General features: G+C 40.0%; 1 protein-coding gene across 1 annotated transcript in view; it reads right to left on the bottom strand.

The window, feature by feature from the left end:
- The window catches only part of SPTLC3 (serine palmitoyltransferase long chain base subunit 3), a 132649-nt gene that overhangs the window by 101304 nt on the left and 11368 nt on the right, over positions 1 to 19977 (bottom strand). Inside the window, exon 2 of the mRNA XM_003134257.5 lies at positions 2485 to 2667. Within this exon, the coding sequence (XP_003134305.1) occupies positions 2485 to 2667 (183 nt within the window). The remainder of the gene's footprint in view (positions 1 to 2484; positions 2668 to 19977) is intronic.

Here is a 19977-nt window from a genome sequence, read left to right as displayed (position 1 = left end):
TAGGGGGAAAAAAAAACAAAAACAAAACGGCAGTCACACAATAGTATGTTTGATATGAACCCATTTATGTTAGGAAAGGGTAGAGTAAGTGCAAAGGAACCTATGTGTAACAAAGTGCGTGAAAAAGGAAGCATGGACAAAAAGATTGCTTTTACTGGCAATTTCCATAATAAAAAGGAAAGGGGAAAGGATTTCCTGCCCTGGAACAGCAGAAATGAATCCGACTAGGAACCATGAGGTTGCAGGTTCCATCCCTGCCCCTGCTCAGTGGGTTAAGGATCCGGCATTGCCATGAGCTGTCGTGTAGGTGGCCGACGGCTCAGATCCTGCATTGTTGCTGTGCCTGTGGCGTAGGTCATATCTAGGTTTTTTCAACCTGGCTTTCTACATCAACTTCTGAACTGGTTTTTGATGGGGTTTTTTTGTTTTTTGGTGTTTTTTTTTTTGGGGGGGGGTCCTTATGTTGTCCTCTCACAATCCATTTTTTTATAGGGCAATGAATACAATCTATCTAATTTGCAGCTCTGCATTCCTCTTCCTGAAATCCTTCAATGCCTTCCCATTGTTCTTATACTAAATGTCCATGTCTTATAAAAACCCATTATACTATGGTCCCTGCTTGCCTCCCAAACAATCTTTCTCCCCACATACTCCCACTCCCGACATTCTGATCCATAGAATTCTTTGGCTCCTCAAATGCACAATGTTTTCTCTTACCTCTGAGCCATTTCACACCACAGTTCCTCTCTCTGAATCCTCTTTCCAGCCCGCCTTGCCTCTTCCTGTGCCCTCCTACTTACTCTTCAGCCTTTAGATATCAATTTAACCTCCTCTTTCTCCCAGAAACCTTCACAGAACACCAATTCCAGGTTAATTGTTTCTCTTCTATGCTCCCTTGATGTCATCTATTTACCTCTACGGTACCTCTTACCAAATTCTATTGCAATTGCCTTTTCTGTGGTCAACTCTCTGAAGGCAAGAATTGTATCTGCTTTCGTTATTCTTATGTTCCCAGACTGTAGCACAGTGCGGGGCACAAAACACATGCTCAAAATGAATCCAGCTTAATTAATGAGTTAATGACTGCCTTGGCACAGAGTGCCCTTCTCTAAGGGTGTCTTCCTTTGCACCCTTGCTCACGAGGCAAACTCTCGCCCACCACTCAAGCCCCAGCACATGCCTTCATGACTTCCTAAGGGAATCACAGGGCATAAATCACTGTTCTTATTATTGCCTTCCTCCCCATCATCATTTTTATCAATTGTTTTTCTTGTGAGTCTATTTTTGCACACCAGATCAATTCTCTGATGGAAGGACCTATCTTTTCCTCTCTGTTAGAACCCATTACTTAGTGTGGGCCTATGTTCAAATACTTGCTCAAGGTATAAGGAAGGGTAATAATCAAACTCAGCCTGATTTTCTTCTGCAGGTGGTACACTTCACTTAAGGTCATTCCAAAATAAGAATTCTGCAAGATGTGGTCATGTTTATGTCACTGTAACAAGAGTTAAGCTCACCATGGCAACTAGTCATTAAGTCAAGGGATTTGAGGTTCTCTCATTACATTAAACTTCCTGCCTTACCTCTGTTCTTTGCTTAGATGTGTTCAAGCCTCCAACATGTGAAATAATCCATCCCCACAATCACATATCCCAAAGCATTTTTTAGAAAAAAGAGATTTATGGTATCACAAATCATTTGACACAGTTTGGAAAACATGTTAATAGGATTTCAGGCTCTTCACAGATCTCTGAATATTTTCCAGGTTGTCCTGTTTGCTCCTTGTGAAAAGGGGATGATGTGGGCTCTCATGGATCAACTACTGAAAGTATCTAGATCAGTGGTGCTAAAGTGAGGATGATTTTCCACTCTTTGAGACATTTGGCAATGTCTGGGGACATTTTTGATTGTCACAAATATGTGGGAGAGTGCTAATTACATTTAGTTGGTAGAGGTCAGAGGTGTTGTTAAAAATCCTGCAATGCACAAAGCAACCACCCACATCAAAGAGTGCCTAAAATGTCAGTGGTACCAACATTGAGAAACGCTGACATAGATGAAATAAAAATCTCATATTTCACTCAAACACACTCTCTTAGTCCATAATAGAATATAACATTACTCCGTTTACTCAGAAGACCAGAATATAATCCCACTCATGCCTTTGCTCTTATATTTTGACTTAAAATGACATTTTAATATCTACTGCATGGGGCTGCTATAAAAATTAAATATGATAATGTAGAAAAAAACTGTAGTTGTGTCTGGCAAGTAATAGTTGCTCAATAAATATTTGTAAAACTCAAGTCTATGAAGGCACAGGGAGTGTTTAAAAAGTTTAGCCAATGCAGAGGAACAGAATTTTCCCTGAGTAGGTCCTGAGTGTGTCACTCTTTTTAGGATCTGTACACACATCATCATTTGTGTGAACACTCTATAGAAAAATAGGCATTGACAAAAACCCCGGGAGGTATTCACACATACCTTTTGTTCTTCTCGCTCTACGGCTGCGTTGCATTTTTCTATTCCCCAGTTTCTCAAAAAATCTCTGAGATAGCCAAACAGCGTTACAATTCCATATCCCAAGTAAGTGAATACCATAGCATGAAGGGGCGCTTCTTCAAAGGATTCAACAATTGGCTTATAGAAATTTGAATTTCCATTTTGCTAAAAAAGCAAAAGAAAATTAAAGGTTATTGTCTGCCCATTGGAATAAAACTCTGACACTTAAAATTTTGGACTTTCAACCTTTTACATTTCAAATAACGTATTTCAGATCATGTTAAAGCTGCTTGGAGAAAATTAGAAATTGACCATTGAAAAGGGTAATCAGCAATGTACATTTCATTTCACAACTCCTAATGAAAAAAATTGATTCAGGTAAAAAGTCTCAATAGATTCTAAATCTATTAAGTAAAAAGTTAATGAGGAGGAGGCTTTTACAAGATGCTAAAGTATCACCCTGGAGGTTACTCCCCAACCTGAGGTCACAACCTTAACCAGGTGATCAAACTACGTCACAGCTGTTAGAAGAACTCACCACTCTGGTCTCTTATCACAATGTAATATTCCTCCTCTGATGAAATATTTAACCTGAATTTAGTCAAGCTCTAACATCTAACTTCCATTTCACTAGAAATATCGGGTAAATGACTTCAGGAAGAAACAATCAGATAATCCACAATGCGGGATTTTCTGTATGAAAACTGCCTGGTCTTTAAAAGCAAAACATAAACAAGTGGGGCTACATCAAACCAAAAACCTTTTGCAGAGCAAAAGAAAAGAGCAACAAAGTGAAAAAGGCAACCTACAGAGTGAGAAAATATTTGCAAACTGCATATCTGATATAGGGTTAATACCCAATATATAAGGAACTCATATAGCTCAAAATACCAAATAACCTAATTAAAAATGGGCAAAGGACCTGCATAGACATTTTCCCCAAAAGACATCCAAGTGGCTAACAGCCAAATGAAAAAGTGTGCAACATCACTAATCATTAGGGAATGCAAATCAAAACCACAATGAGAGAACAGATTTGTGGATGCCAGGAGGGAGGGAGGAGGGAGTGAGATGGACTGGGAGTTTGGGGTTAGTAGATGCCAACTATTACATTTACAATGGATAAGTAATGAGGTCCTGCAGTGTAGCAAAGGGAACTAATCCAATCTCTTGGAATAGAACATGATGGAAGGTAATATGAGAAAAAGACAGTATATGTATGTGTGACTGGGTCACTTTGCTGTACAGCAGAAATTGGCACACCATTGTAAATCAACTATACTTTAATAAAAAAAATGAGGTATCACCTGATACCTGTTAGCATAGCTGCTATCAAAAAGAAAAGAGATAAGTGTTGGTAAGGATGTGGAGAAAAAGGAACACTAGTGCACTGTTGGTGGGAACATTCATTAGCACAATCATTATGGAAAACAGTATGGAGGTTCCTCCAAAAACTAAAAGAATTACCACATGATCCAGCAATCCCACTTCTGAGCATATATTCATAGGACATGAAATCAGTGTCTTAAAGAGATATCTGTACTTCCATGTTCACTGCAACATTATTCACAAGATACAGAAACCATCTATTGATAGATGAATGGATAAAGAAAATGTGATCTCCGTATATACATAAACACACACATATACACACATATACACCTAGAATATTATTCGGCCGCACACACAAAAGAAAATTCTGTCATTTGTGACAACATGGATGAACTGAGAATACATTATGCTAAGTGAAATTAGCCAGACGCAGAAAGACAAATTGTGAGTGATCTCACTTAACATGTGGAATCTAAAAAAGCTGAGCTCACAGAAACAGAGAGTAGAAACAGAGTCTGGTGATTGCCAGGGACTGGGGGTGGGTGGGGGTGAGGAATGGGGAGATGTCAAGAGTACAAGCCTTCAGTTGAAGGATGTAGAAGTTCTGGGGAGCTAATGTTCAGCACGGTAACTGTAGTTGGTCATATGGCCTAGCGTGCTTGAAATGTGCTAAGACAGATCTAAAGTGTTCTTATCACACAAGCGGACATGCACACACACGAAGGTAGTTAGGTGAGGTGACGGAGGCATTAATTTGATGGTGGTAATAATTTCTTCATGTATACATATATCAAATCACATGGTATACCTCAAATACACACAATTATTATTTATTAACTGGGGAAAAATCAAATCAATTTCCCCTCAATCAAACTGGGGAAAAAGTCCCCTGGGGGAGGGGACTTAAAAAACACCCAAGTGATCCTCTTTTTTTTTTTTTTTCTTTTGTAAAAAAACTGATAAAAGATTCATATTTTGAACAACTGTTGGAAATCCAAATGTGAACTGGAAATATATGTTATTAAGGAAATGTTAATTTTGTTAGGAGTCAAAGTAGTAGTATGGGTATGTGCGAAAATGTTTTAATATTTGTAGATGCATGTTGAAGTATTAAGGAGGGTGAAGTGTTATAATAGCTGCAATTTTCTTTCAAATCATTCTTCAAAAATTAAACATATAGACAGAGCAGTTTGGGGAAAATATTAGTAACCGTTGAATCTAGATGGAGCTTACATGGATGGTAGTTATTTTATTTTTTCACTTTTCTAAATATTTGAAATTTTTCATAGTAAAAAGTTAAACGAAAAGGAAATATTCCTCTCTTTTATTGTAGGGGTCGACATTCCAATGGAAAGTAGACTTTTAATATCAAACCATTCTTAATCCTTTTCAGTTGATTTGCATACAGTAGCTCAGTGTTTGCTCAGTGCATTAGTGAATAAATCATTCCTAATGCTACTAAGTTTTTGTCTTTAATAAATATTTATACATTCGTTCATTTCTTTTTTTTTTTTTTTTTTTGTCTTTTCTAGGGCCATTCCTGCGGCATATGGAGATTCCCAGGCTAGGGGTCTAATAGGAGTTGTAGCCACTGGCCTACGCCAGAGCCACAGCAACGAGGGATCCGAGCCGCGTCTGCAACCTACAGCACAGCTCACGGCAATGCCAGATCCTTAACCCACTGAGCGAGGCCAGGGATGGAACCCTCAACCTCATGGTTCCTAGTCAGATTTGCTAACCATTGAGCCACGACGGGAACTCCTACATTCATTCATTTCTTAATTAAACAAATGTAATGCAAGCCTCAGATTCCCCATTTCCCAATGAGATAATCCATAAGAAGGGTTTTGACCACTTTTAGTGATTTATAGGAAATGGTCAAATGTCTACTAATTTATTAGCTTACACATATATATTTAGAATGATGAACTATATAAAATTATCTTAGTTAGAAATACTGTTTCTGCTACTCATACTCTAAGCATCATTTGATTTCACCAACACAGTTTTCTAGACTATTTCATTGCCTTCATTTCCTCTACACTGTTTGAGATGCAGTATTTTTGGAATCTTTATGAGATAGAGTCCCTGAAAGTAATATTCTAAGCCACAAAATATGTGATAATCAAGGTAAAAAAAAAAAATCTATCTGGGGAGCTTCCATTATGACTCAGTAGGTTAAGGACCTAATGTTTTCTTTGTGAAGATACGGGTTTGATCCCTGACCTTGCTCAGTGGGCTTAGGATCCAGTGTTGCTACAAGCTGCAGTATAGGTTGAAGATGAAGATGTAGCTTGCATCCAGTGTTGCCATATCTGTGGTGTAGGCCTCAGCTGGCCTGAGTACTTCCATAGGCCACAGGTGCAGCCATAAAAAGAAAACAAAAATCTATCTAGGGGATTAATAGTTTTAATTTAAATTACTTGCTTTTAAACCAATTTCTAAAAAGACTTCTTATGATGACATTTTAAATTTGAATTGACAAGTCAAAAATACCATAAAATATTACTAAATATTACTAAAATTCCTTGAGTTCTTATTTATCCATTATATCAGGTTCGAACCCAAACTAACATTAATGGCTAATTGCTTTTGTCTGATATCTTCTCCAAATGCTACCCTTGTGATTTAAGTTAACAAAAGTGAGAGAGCATTGCTTAAGATGAGGTCTTGAATGGAAAGTGAAGGAGAGATTATAACAAATGCCTCATATATGGGAATATAGGGTGCTAAGGGGATATCTTCCATGAACCAGCAATGTGCTAGAGTCTGGAAATTCCGAGATGAATGAGACAGACCCTGCCCCTGACTTCCTGACCTCCCTCTATGTCCTCACACCAATCCTGTAGTTCTGATGGGCAGCTGACCTTCCTGGTCTAGTGCCATTTGGCTCCCTTCCTTGGTTCTGTTCTGTGCATGACCTTTGGACAGCAACTATCTCCAGCATCCTTGGTGACCTTCTGACCCAGTTAACATCCAAGGGCATTCTTCTTTCCTATATTTGCCCAAACTCTTGCAAAATGGAATGAGAGCCTCAGGAAGATTTTGTCATGGTTAGTTAGGTTTGAGGTCAAGGAAGAGAAATGAGAAGTATCTTCAAGTAGTGTTATAGGAATGTTGATAGGCAGAAAGAGGGAATTAGAAGGAAAACTTCTTATAAGGGGGGAGATGGTGAATACATGTGGACCTGCTGACTGGGGGGTAGAACCCTGCAGACAGTTAGAGATGCAGGAAAACAGAAAGGCCTGGCTGAAGCATAGGATCTGATCCTCAACCACTCTGAGGCCCAGTGAAAACCATGGTTGAAGGTGAATGTGATAAAGGACAAAATCAAAAGAAGAGCAGGATGCTTAGGACCAAATTTTGGGGACTTCCTGCTTTTAAGAGCATCACAGATGAGGAAGGGTGAGTGAAGGGTGCCCCAGGTGGGTGACTTCAGAAACTTGATTTCTCCTGCTTGCAAATGAACCACTTTGGCTGACTTAGAGGATGCCTCAGTCACCTAGGCATACAGGACTTCCAGGATATTAAAGGCCATCCTGTGAGGACCCTAGAGTTTTTCCTTTTCCCTCACCTATAGTCACTTCTGAGCTCTATTATGTGGCCAAATCAAGCAGAGCAGCCCCTCTCCCCCACGAAAATTTATGGGAACTTTCTGCTTGAATTGGTCTAAAGCAAACCTGCACTGTGTATAACAGACTGTATAAATGCACATAAAATCCTCATTTGTATGCACAGACTGGGCCTGTGTAACTTTCTTTTCTTTTCTTTCCCTTTTCTTTCTTTATTCCTCCCTCCCTCCCTTCCTCCCTCTGTCCTTCCTTCCTTTTTATTTTTTTATTTTTTTTTTGTCTTTTTAGGCTGCACTCACAGCATATGGAATTTCTTAGGCTAGGGATCAAATCAGAACTGCAGATGCCAGCTTACACAACAGCCAGGGCAATGCCAGATATGAGCTGCTTCTGTGACCTACGCTGCAGCTTGTGGTAATGCCAGATCCTTAACCCACTGAGCAAGGCCAGGGATCAAACCCACATCCTCATGGATACTAGTCTGGTTCTTAACCCACTGAGCCACAATAGGAACTCTTCCCCTGCCCCGGGCCCCTGTGGCTTGTTCTGAAAGACAGTTGTATCACAAAAGGAGAAGTTTCCAACAATGTCCATCAGCCCAAACCAGTATCTGCTCTACTTTCTCATATAACTTTATTTATTTTTAATTTAATGTAATGTAATTTTATTTGGTAGAGAGAAAATGAGATGCCTTCATGGAGAACAGTTATTTGGAAATGTATAGGTCTTACTTAATAGATAAAAAGTGACTGACTTGCCAAATTTCTTCATTTAGAATGGAAGTCAGTCAAGCCTCTTGGGAAGGATGTCTCAATCTGGGGTTGGATGGTTCTTTTGATATCTGAAAATCTGTCTTATCAAAGTAAACAAGGCCTGAAAACTTGCATAATAAGTTTGTTGGCCATGGCTCACCTAACATGTTCATCTGTAATATACTTCCTTTGTTTGTCCCAGCTATTGGTTATTTTCTTTCTATGTTCTTCTTTTTTCTTTCATAGAATTAAAAATAAATAGAGCCACTTTTCCCAGAGTTCCTGGTCATTTGGGATGCTGTGGCCCCCTGGGGAGTGTTTACTTCTTGCATTCCTGTTACAGTGTCGGCACGTGGTGGGAGGATAATTACACTTCCATTCAAGTTAGCAGGTCTTTTCCTGGCTGCCTATTGTGCACTGTCCTAGGCTAATATTAAGAGACTGTGAAAGCAATAACTGTAGTCTCTTTCTCCCAGAATAAGAAACATAGTGTCGTGGTGTATGTGGTGGGGGGAGGGGAGCGAGCATAATCATAACGCAGGATGCATAACACAGAGTAAAAGTAAATGTCATAAGAGAGACACAAACAGAGGGATCATACCACTTTGGGTGATTACGAGTGGCTTCCTGAAGGAGGTGGCATGTGAGCCCAGTCTTGTGGGAGGTAGAGTGTGATGGAGAGGGCTTAGGTGGGGGGTGAGGGAGTGCCTGGGTTCAAATCCCGACATTTTCACGTTTTGACTCTATGACCTTATGCAAGTGACTTAATTCCCCTTGCTCTCAAATGCCTCAAGTGTAAAATGGAGTTAGGAGTGTTTGTTTTGAAAATCAAATGAGATAATGTATGCAAAGTACCTACCCCAGAGTAAACATTCTTTCAAGGTTCTAATTTTCATGAAATCTTCTGAGTAAAGATGATAGAAAACTATTAGAATGGATGCTGCTGCTTTTGGAGAAATATTTGGAAAAGAAGAAAAAGAACATATATAGGGCCTTGGCCAGTACCCATGCATGGGGAACAGCAGGAGAGTGAGACAGTAACTGTGAGAGGGGAGGAAGGGGTAGGAGTTAGAGGCATGGTGCCTGAAGTGAGAAGAACCATGATGCTTGGGACATCCGGAATTGCAGCACAAGGGGAAGTATTTAGTTATGCTTTGAAGAGAAAGAAGAGGTGGAAAAAAGTCCTGTAGTCATTGTTATGAGTCTGAAACAACCAACCCAGGGACTGCACCAATCTAGACTCTTTCCATCTCTAGACTCTTACTGTGTAGGAATAACATTTTTTTTTCTGGTTGTGCCTGCAGCATGCAAAATTCACCAACCAGGGATTGAACCTACGCCACAGCAGTGGCCTGAGCCAGAGCAGTGACAATGCCAGATCCTTAACCTGCTGAGCCACCAGGGAACTCCACACAATCTCATTTTTAATCTACCTGTAGTTGAGTCTTCCACTACGTGCAGCTCGAAGAATCCCATCAGATCAGTTCATTCCCAGTTAAGGGAATAACACGAATTGTAGACTAATGAAGACACAACCACTCAAAATCTATGGGATGCCTTAAAAGCAGTGATCAGAGGGAAGTTCATAGCAATACAGGCCTTCCTCAAAAAAGAAGAAAGATCTCAAATTGACAACTTAACCCACTACCTAAACGAATTAGAAAAAGAGGAACAAAAAAACTTAAAGTCAGCAGAAGGAAGGAAATCATAAAAATCAAAGAGGAAATCAAGAAAATAGAAATTCAAAAAACAATAGAAATCATCAATAAAAGCAAGAGCTGTTTCTTTGAAAAGGTAAACAAAATTGACAAACCTCTGGCTAGACTCACCAAGAAGAGGAGAGAAAGAATCCAAACAAACAAAATAAGAAATGAAAAAGGAAAAATCACAATGGACAGGGCAGAAATACAAAAAACCATAACAGAATACCATGAACAATTATATGCCAACAAATTTGACAGTCTAGACTAAACGGACAACTTTCTAGAATCTTAACAGCCTGCCAAAACTGGAATCAAGAAGAAATAGATCAATTGAACAGACCGATCACTAGAAATGAAATTGAATATGTCATAAAAACACTTCCTATGAATAAAAGTCCAGGACCAGATGGCTTCACAGGCGAATTCCACCAAACATACAAAGAGGATCTGGTGCCCATCCTCCTTAAACTTTTTCAAAAGGCTGAAGAAGAAGGAACACTCCCAAAGACATTCTATGATGCTACCATCACCCTAATTCCAAAACCAGACAAAGATACCACCAAAAAAGAAAACTATCAGCCAATATCTTTGATGAATATAGACGCAAAAATTCTCAACAAAATTTTAGCCAACCGAATTCAACAACATATCAAAAAGATCATACACCATAACCAGGTGAGATTCATCCCAGGTTCACAAGGATGGTTCAACGTACACAAATCAATCAACATCATACACCACATTAACAAAAGAAAATTCAAAAACCATATGATCATCTCAGTAGATACAGAAAAAGCATTTGACAAAGTCCAGCATCCATTTATGATAAAAATTCTCGTCAAAGTGGGTATAGAGGAAACATTCCTTAACATAATCAAAGCCATTTATGACAAGCGCACAGCAAATATAACACTCAATGGAGAAAACCTGAAAGCCTTTCCACTAAAATCTGGAACAAGACAGGGATGCCTACTCTCACCACTATTATTCAACATAGTACTGTAAGTCCTAGCCACAGCAATCAGACAAACAAAAGAAATAAAAGGCATCCAAACAGGAAGAGAAGAGATAAAACTGTCACTGTATGCAGACAACATGATACTATATACAGAAAATCCCAAAGACTCAACCCAAAAACTACTTGAATTGATTAATAAATTCAGCAAAGTAGAAGGATATAAGATTAACATTCAGAAATCAGTTGCATTTCTGTCTACTAACAACGAAATTTTAGAAAAGGAATACAAAAACACAATACCTTTTAAAATTGCACCCCAAAAAATCAAATACCTGGGAATGCACCTGACCAAAGAGGCAAAGGACCTATATGCTGAGAACTATAAAACATTAATCAAGGAAATTAAAGAAGATGTAAAGAAATGGAAAGATATTCCATGCTTCTCAATTGGAAAAATTAATATCTGTAGTGATCTACAGGTTCAATGCAATCCCTATCAAATTACCCATGACATTTTTCACAGAACTAGGGCAAACAATCCAAAAATTTATGTGGAACCACAAAAGACCCAGAATTGCCAAAGCAATCCTGAGAAACAAAAAACAAGCAGGAGACAAAACTCTCCCAGAATTCAGACAGTACTACAATGCCACAGTCATCAAGACAGTGTGGTACTGGTACCAAAACAGACAGACAGACCAATGGAACAGAATAGAGAATGCAGATATAAACCCCGACACCTATGGTCAATTAATCTTTGACAAAGGAGGCAAAAACATAAAATGGGAAAATTCAGTAAGAATTGCTGGAAAACCTGGACAGCTGCATGCAAATCAATGAAACTAGAACACACCCTCACATCATGCACAAAAATAAACTCAAAATGGCTGAAAAATCTAAATATAAGATAAGACACTATCAAACTCCTGGAAGAGAATATAGGCAAAACATTCTCTGACATCAACCTTACAAATGTTTTCTCAGGTCAGTCTCCCAAAGCACCAAAGTCACAGATAAAAGCAAAAATAAACCAGTGGGACCTAATTAAACGGACAAGCTTTTGCACAGCAAATGAAACCAAAAAGAAAACAAAAAGACAACTTTCAGAATGGGAGAAAATAGTTTCAAATGATGCAACTGACAAGGGCTTAATCTCTAAAATATACAAACAACATATACAACTCAACAGCAAAAAAGCCAACAACCCAATGGAAAAATGGGCAAAAGACCTGAATAGACATTTTTCCAAGGAAGATATACAGATGGCCAACAAGCACATGAAAATATGCTCAAAATCCCTGATTATTAGAGAAATGCAAATCAAAACATCCATGAGATACCACCTCGCACCAGTCAGAATGGCCGTCATTAATAAGTCCACAAATAACAAGTGCTGAAGGGGTTGTGGAGAAAAGGGAACCCTCCTGCACTGTTGGTGGGAATGTAAGCTGGTACAGCGCTATGGAGAACAGTATGGAGGTACTTTAGAAATCTATACATACAACTACCATATGACCCAGCAATCCCACTCTTGGGCATGTATCTGGACAAAACTCTCCTTAAAAAAGACACATGCACCCGCATGTTCATTGCAGCTCTATTCACAATAGCCAAGATATTGAAACAATCCAAATGTCCATTGACAGACGGTTGGATTTGGAAGATGTGGTATACATACACAATGGAATATGACTCAGCTGTAAAAAAGAACGACGTAATGCCATTTGCAGCAACGTGGATGGAACTAGAGACTCATACTGAGTGAGGTAAGTCAGAGAGAGAAAGACAAACACCATATGATATCACTTATATCTGGAATCTAATATATGGCACAAATAAAATTTTCCACAGTAAAGAAAATCATGGACTTGGAGAATAGACTTGTGGTTGCCTAAGGGGAGGGGGAGTGAATGGGTTGGATTGGGAACTTGGGGTTAATGGATGCAAACTATTGCTTTTGGAATGGATTAGCAATGAGATCCTGCTGTGTAACACTAAGAACTATGTCTAGATACTTACAACAGAGCATGATAATGGGAGAAAAAAGTATGTATACATGTATTTGTAACTGGGTCCCCATAAAAAAAAAAAAGAATTGTAGACTAGATGAGATGCTGCTGGAGGAGGGCAGGATCAGTGCTCATCTAGTACACACTGATATATTCACCTCTGCTGTCTCTCCCTAGCATCCATTCTGACTGGTTAAAGAGTGCTTTGTTCTAGCTGATAAAGACATATTCCTTTACAGCATGTGTATCTGTGTATATTTAATTTTTCATCCCTAATGGCAGGTAAAATTCAAAGATGCCCTTTCCCCCCATAGAATCCTCTTCTTTTACTCTGAAACATTTGAAAGTCTTATCGATTTCAAGTTGCCATTCTTTCTCTTCTAAAAGACTTTGGGGAGTTCCCTGGTGGCCTAGTGGTTAAGGACTCGGTGTTGTCATTGCTGTGGCTCGGGTTAATACCATGGTTCGGGTTTGATCCCTGGCCCGGGAATGTCTGCAATGCCACGGGCTCAGCCAAAGAAGAAAGAAAGAAAGAAAATACATTGAGATGTCAATCAGATCCACAAAAGTTACACAAACGATGCAGCACCAAAGCTCATGAATGAGGAAATATGCAAGAATGATGAGAGTGCACAGTCTGCTAGTTGGAAGGGTAGTAATGTCTTGAACTCATCTGGGATTTTAAGAAATTAGTATTTTCATCACAGCCTTATGTCATGTGTATCATAGATGTAAATGTTCAGAAATTCTTCATGAAACTCACATGACTCAGTCAAGTCTAACTCTTGCCTTCTTGCCACAAGTAGTGAGTGACTTTCACACTCTGATTTTTATCCCCTCCAAATCATTCCTTACGCTCCCACTTTCCTGTAGTTTCTTTAGTTTCTGCTCTTTTTTCTAACTGTCCTCTGCTGCCCCTTCTTCCTCACCTCCATGCCACCCACCTCTGTACTTTGGCTTTGCCTGCCAAACCTACCTAATATCCACTATTTAAGACCCAACTGTGGCTTCATTTTCTAAAAAGATCCAGGAGGGATGTTCTCACCTCATCATTATAACCCTCACCACACTGTATTACAATAATATTTTTAAAGGCCCAGTTAGTTATTAAAAGGACAGAAAATAAAGGATCACTTGCAAGAAATAATAGCTTTTATTATCTCTCACTCAGGCCTTTCGAATATTTCAAATATTTCAACACCATTGTCCATTGTGCTAGAGACTGGCTGTTCATCTGACCACTTCCCTCCCCCCACTCTCAGCTGGGCTACATGGCCTGAGTCCCTGGCAGACAAGTGTGGCCGTGTGACAGAGTTTTGATCAAGGTGAAGTCGATAGAAGTCAAATGTGCCATTTCCATGTTTGTCCACAAAAGCCCCTCTCATGATCCACATCTTTCTCACTTTCCCCTGTTGCCATCTGAATTCTGATAGCCACGGTGACCTTAGAAACCATGCAGTATCATCTTCAGATCTTTTGTCAGCCTGGTTCCCTGAATTTCATGTGGAGCAGGGTTCTCACCATCTCCCCCTCCAACTCCATCACACCTATTAGAATTAATATGGGTGAGAAATAAACTTCTATTGGGTTATGCCATGGAGATTTGGTGGCTCATTTATTATGACAGCTAGCATTGCCTTAAATACATACTATAGGAAGTATGTTAAAATGCTTTTATATCTAAATATTACTTAGAAGTATACGGAGGAAGTCAGAACCATGTTACCTCCCCAAGGAAAAGTGTACATCAGGACCTGTCTGGGCTGACCAAAATTCAAATCTACAACTGGAGAGTGCATCTACCACGGAAAATAGTATGAAGATGCCTCAAAAAAATTAAAAATAGAACTACCATATGATCCAGCAGCTCTACCCATGGATATATATATCTGAAGAATATGAAAGCATTGATTCAAAAAGACATATGTACCCCCATGTTCACAGCAGATGTATTTACAATGGCCAAGAAATGGAAGAAACCTAAGGTTCATCAATCAGATAAATGGATAAAGGTGTGATATACAATGGAGTTTTATTCATCCATTAAAAAAGGAAGGAAATTTTGCCACTTGCAGCAACATAGATGGACCTTAGAGGTACTATTCTTAGTGAAGTCAGTCATACAGAGAAAGACAGATACTTTATATTCTCCATTATATGTGGAATCCAAAAAATTCAACATGTGACTATAACAAAACAGAAATAGACGCATAGATGCAGAGAACAAAGTAGTGGTTATCGGTGGGGGGAGTGGCAAGATTGGGGAAGGTGATTAAGATGCACAGACTCCTGTGTGTAAACTAAATAATATGTGAGGATGTAACCTACAGCACAGGAGATATAACCTGTTTTATAATAACTTTAAATCGAGTATAATCTATAAAAATATTGAATCATGTTGGACACCTAAAACTTATACAATACTGTACATCAGCTATATTTCTATTTAAAAAATGGAAGGAGATAATCATTCAATCAATCTGGGGAAGTTTATGCCAGAAAATTAACTGAGTCACTGAGTCAATTCTTGATTTATTAATCATCTCTGTGTGTTAGGTGGTGCGTGATAGAAGGAAGTGCATTACAAGATTTAGGCTTCAGTGACCACAGATGTCAGAGAGAGAGAGATAGGCAGACAGATTACAAACATGAAACTTTTTTTTTTTTTTTTTTTTGGCCGTGTCCAGAGCATGTGGAAATTCCCGGGCCAGGGATCAAACCCACACCACAGCAATGACCTGAGCCACTGCACCAAAAGGGAACTCCAACATGGGACTTTTTGAGGAGATGAGGTTGGTATGTATTAGCTTCTCCAACCTTTCTTTCTGGTGATGCACACATTCAGTTGTTGAGGGGTTAAGTTGCTTTCCCATTGTCCTGGCTTTTTCTTTCACCACATGTCAAGTTAGCTAATAAGTCAGGACAGCCCATGAGGAGCGTCCCAAGCATCCACATTTCCAGATTGGGACATGAAGGATTCACAGAAAAGGCAGAATTGCTTGGAGGGGGCTACAGAGTCCCTAACAGCGTGCCCAATGAAAACCCACCATAGGCATGAGTGAATGAAAGAGAGAGAAGATTAGGAAGTGTTGAGGGAGCAGGTGGGGGGTCTTTCAGGACAGGAGAACTAGCAGGGGCACTTGTTAGTGAATGGAAACGAGAGGCACAGGCCCTTACAAGGCCATCTGACTGGACCACATGCGTGGCCTACTTGGAGATGAGATGCAGAGAGCTGGCTGGAATTGACTAGGCCTTCTATGCAGGGTAGGCCAAATGTTCTGTTTCAGAGATCAGGGAAAGAAATGCAGGGAAGAAAGATGGGCAGGATGCCAGGACACTCCCTGGCATGACAGCTGGGGTGGAGGCTCTAAAGTCAATTGGACATAATTGAACTTGGGAACAAAGTAACCGTCCTTCATCACCCTGCAAATGACTGCATTCTTCTGATCTAACTTAAAACTGGCTGGATCACTTGAGAAGCACAGAGCTTTTATTATGTTATCTTGACAAACCAGAGAAAACAGTGCACCGGTGTTTAAATAGCACTGAGATTAACTACCACCTACTGTCGTCTTGTTTAGTTATAATGTTCTCAGACCAGGTGAGAATAGTGCTTATCTCTGAACTGCTCAATGTTTTTGTGGCCGTGAACTTATTTATTGACATAATATCCCTAAGGGGTCAGGGCTGGGTAGCTGTAATAGAATTAGAGTTGTTTTCACATAATAAGACAGACATAGGGCCTTGAGAAATTCCCCCCAAGGTTATAAAGCAGGAAAAGGCAGGACTAAGTTGCACTTCTCAAGTTGATGACACCTGGGTTGCAGCAGAAAGAAGCTTTAAGTTAGGCCTTCGAGACATGATGGATTGGAACATATTTCAGAAATAAAAGTGCTTTGGGGCTACTCTTTTCCTTCCCAGATGGGTACTGGTAGCTGTGAGCACACTGCGGGAAGGCTGATTACCTTATGTGTGGCCTTGTGCTGGGCACAGGAAGGGTCATTCACAGCTTCTTTTTTTTTTTTTTTTTTTTTTTTTTTTTTTTTTTTTTTTGTCTTTTTGCCATTTTCTTGGGCCACTCCTGCGGCATCTGGAGCTTCCCTGGCTAGGGGTCAAATCGGAGCTGTAGCCACCGGCCTACACCACAGCCACAGCAATGCAGGATCCGTGCCACGTCTGCAAGCTACACCACAGCTCACGGCAACGCCGGATCCTTAACCCACTGAGCAAGGCCAGGGATTGAACCCACAACCTCATGGTTCCTAGTCGGATTCGTTAACCATTGAGCAACGACGGGAACTCCCCTTTTCACAGCTTCTTTTATGGCTTCCATCCTCATGGAACTAATGGGCTAAGGGAGGGATAACATGTGCATACAGAAATAGAATCTTTTAGGACCAGAGAGCAAGAAGTATCCAGTGGCAACACCTAATCAAGGGTATAGCTATGTAGAAAGCAAACCAGAAGTTTAGTGTCATTCTATATTTACACATTTGTTCATTTTCCCTTTCCTTTATTAACTTTTTAATTGAAATATAGTTGATTTACAGTATTGTGTTAGTTTCAGGTGTATAGCAAAATAGTTCAGTTACATAACAGATATTGTGTTTGGCTGGTAGGGGCAGGCATGGCCATGCATTCGTTCTAAAAGGGGGATTCTGTGCACTTTGTCCATTGTTGAAATTTCAGTGCCTAGAATGGTGTCTGATTCATTGTAGCATCCAAAAAATATTTGATGCATCAAGCAGATGCATCAAGTAGGCTAAGAAGGCAGTGCAAAGCTCAGACACTGGTCCTAACAACCTAGGTCCTAACAAGGGAAGCCACTGACCAAGTTACACACAAATGGTGGCTTAAAAACCTGATCGGAGAAGTTTTCTATAGGGCCCCTGCAAAGCCATGTGAATGGATCTTTGGGAAGCCACTGCATTCAGTGATTCACAGTGATTCTTGGCTGTGTGCTGATCCTTTTAAGGTCTCCCTTGTATCTCTGGTGGAAAAGTATGTGATGAAGCCAGTGATTTCTCTTGATTCTGAAAATGTGAACCAATGACCAAAAACGAAAAGGCAAGTGTCTCCTAAAGTGCATGAGAATGAACCAGCACTGGAGATGTACTTTGCCATGGAAGTGAGGTGTGTCCTGTGGTATTTCTTGACTGTGCCAGGCAGCCTATGAGTCATAGCTGAGGTATAACAAGGGTGGGGCTCTGGAAGCACACAAAATGGGGTTGAGAGAGTCACTCGGCTGAGCTCAGGGGCTGAACTTGGATTACAAACAATGGTTTTTCTCTTTGAATCAAACTGAACCAATTTCTTCTCGCATGTTGATGATGCTGAACTACCATCCCTGGGCCCCAGCAAAAACTTCTTGTCTCCTGAAGCTGGACCAAACAGTGCCTGCCATTCAGCAAACTGAAGAAGCAGAAAGACTTACTGCCCAGAAAGAGAGAAACTTGACAAGAATGCCATCCTTCTTCCTTCTCTGTGCTTTTATTAGGATTTGATTCATGGCTGGATGGACCTACCCTTCTTACCTTCCTCCCTCTTTCTCTGTCTGTCACCCTATAAAACCACTCACATTGTAGGCATGTCAGGAGTAACCTAGGAACTCATAACCTGCTTTATCTTTCTCTTGCCTTTGAAGGCAGAATGTGTACTTAAAGTTGATGCTTTGTTGAATGTATACAGTTTCTCTGGCAGGAATCTCTGGTTTTCATGGAAGACAGCAGAGATCATTTTATTTTTCATGAAAAATTTTTTCGTTTTGGAAAAACAGATGGAAATATTTTGTTGCCAGACAACAAATTCCTCAAGAATATCACACCACAACCACTGGTTTCTTGACTTCCAAGATACCTGATGATATTCATGGTCACAGCTATATTATCTGATTATTCTTCCTTCCTTCCTTCCTTTTTTTCTTTCTTTCTTGTCTTTTTAGGGCTGAACCTGTGGCATATGGAAGTTCCCAGGCTAGGGGTAGAATTGGAGCTGCAGCTGCTGGCCTACACCACAACCACAGCAATTCCAGACCTGAGCCACATCTTCAACCTACACCACAGCTCACGGCAATGCCAGATCCTTTAACCCACTGAGTGAGGCCAGGGATCAGACCTGCATCCTCAGGGATGCTAGTCAGATTTGTTTCCACTGAGCCACAATGGGAACTCCATGATTTTTTTTTCTTATGTGGCATACAATACAGGGGAAAAAAAAAGTTACCTTTCCCAGAGCAAGGCTAGTCTTGATTAGTTTTTACTGTACTCCTGAATTAACCATTGAGTAATTCCAGGCATTTAAAAAATATATATATATTATAATTTATCAGCTCTAAGTAATGGATGGGTGCAAGGGATGAGTCATCTGACTGGTATAAAGTTTGCTATTACATTTTAAAAAATAAAACTGATATTCATGACCTATTTACTTCGTCATTGAGTCATTTTCTCAACCCACACGTGAACTTCTGTTTCTTAGTCTGTAGGCATATGATTCAGAGGTCTTGCAAAGAGTTGACTAATGGGAAGCATGGCCCCTTAGAGAAAATGCCAGCCCCTCATGTATAAACTTACAATGAAAATCCTGAGGTAGGTCAGTTGTGGGATTTTCCTGGGTGCCCTCATGTTGTTTGCATGGTTTGGCAAAATGTATCATTGCCAAGAGCTCCTATGGGGTTTGTTTTTGGTCCTATGCTGTGAAAGGCAGTGTTGTGTAGAGGTGCTGATGTGGACAGGGGTGTGTCTTGCCCTAGAATGGCCACCTGGAGACATTGGGCAAGTGAGTCTTGGTTGCCTATTGAGAAATATATCACTAAGATCTAGAAAATGAGATAACATGAAATCTGAGATCTGAGGTCAGTTCTGCCATGATTATTCAAGAGTTTGAGACTATTTTGAGCCTAGTTTCTTTAGGGCCATCAGAGTTGGTGAATGGGAAATATGTCCTGTTGCAAGACCTAAGAATCCTTAACACGTCACCAATGTCTGTTGCCTCAGGTAAGCTCAGCATAGGCGCCAAGAAGTGAACTGACTGGTATTCCCCTGCTGGGTCCGGAAGCAAGCACTCATGATGGCATGAGTTTGAAAATAAAGTTGAGGCTGAACAAGGACTCAAAAGAAGGTAATTCTGAGGAATACGTATGCTATATAA

Source organism: Sus scrofa, chromosome 17, assembly GCF_054392235.1.
Source record: "Sus scrofa isolate SSC_HxYL_T2T_F1_AM1 chromosome 17, Sscrofa_HxYL_maternal_Yorkshire_Landrace_v2.0, whole genome shotgun sequence".
NCBI classification, from domain to species: Eukaryota; Metazoa; Chordata; class Mammalia; order Artiodactyla; family Suidae; genus Sus; species Sus scrofa.
This window is presented reverse-complemented; position numbering and strand designations above follow the sequence as displayed.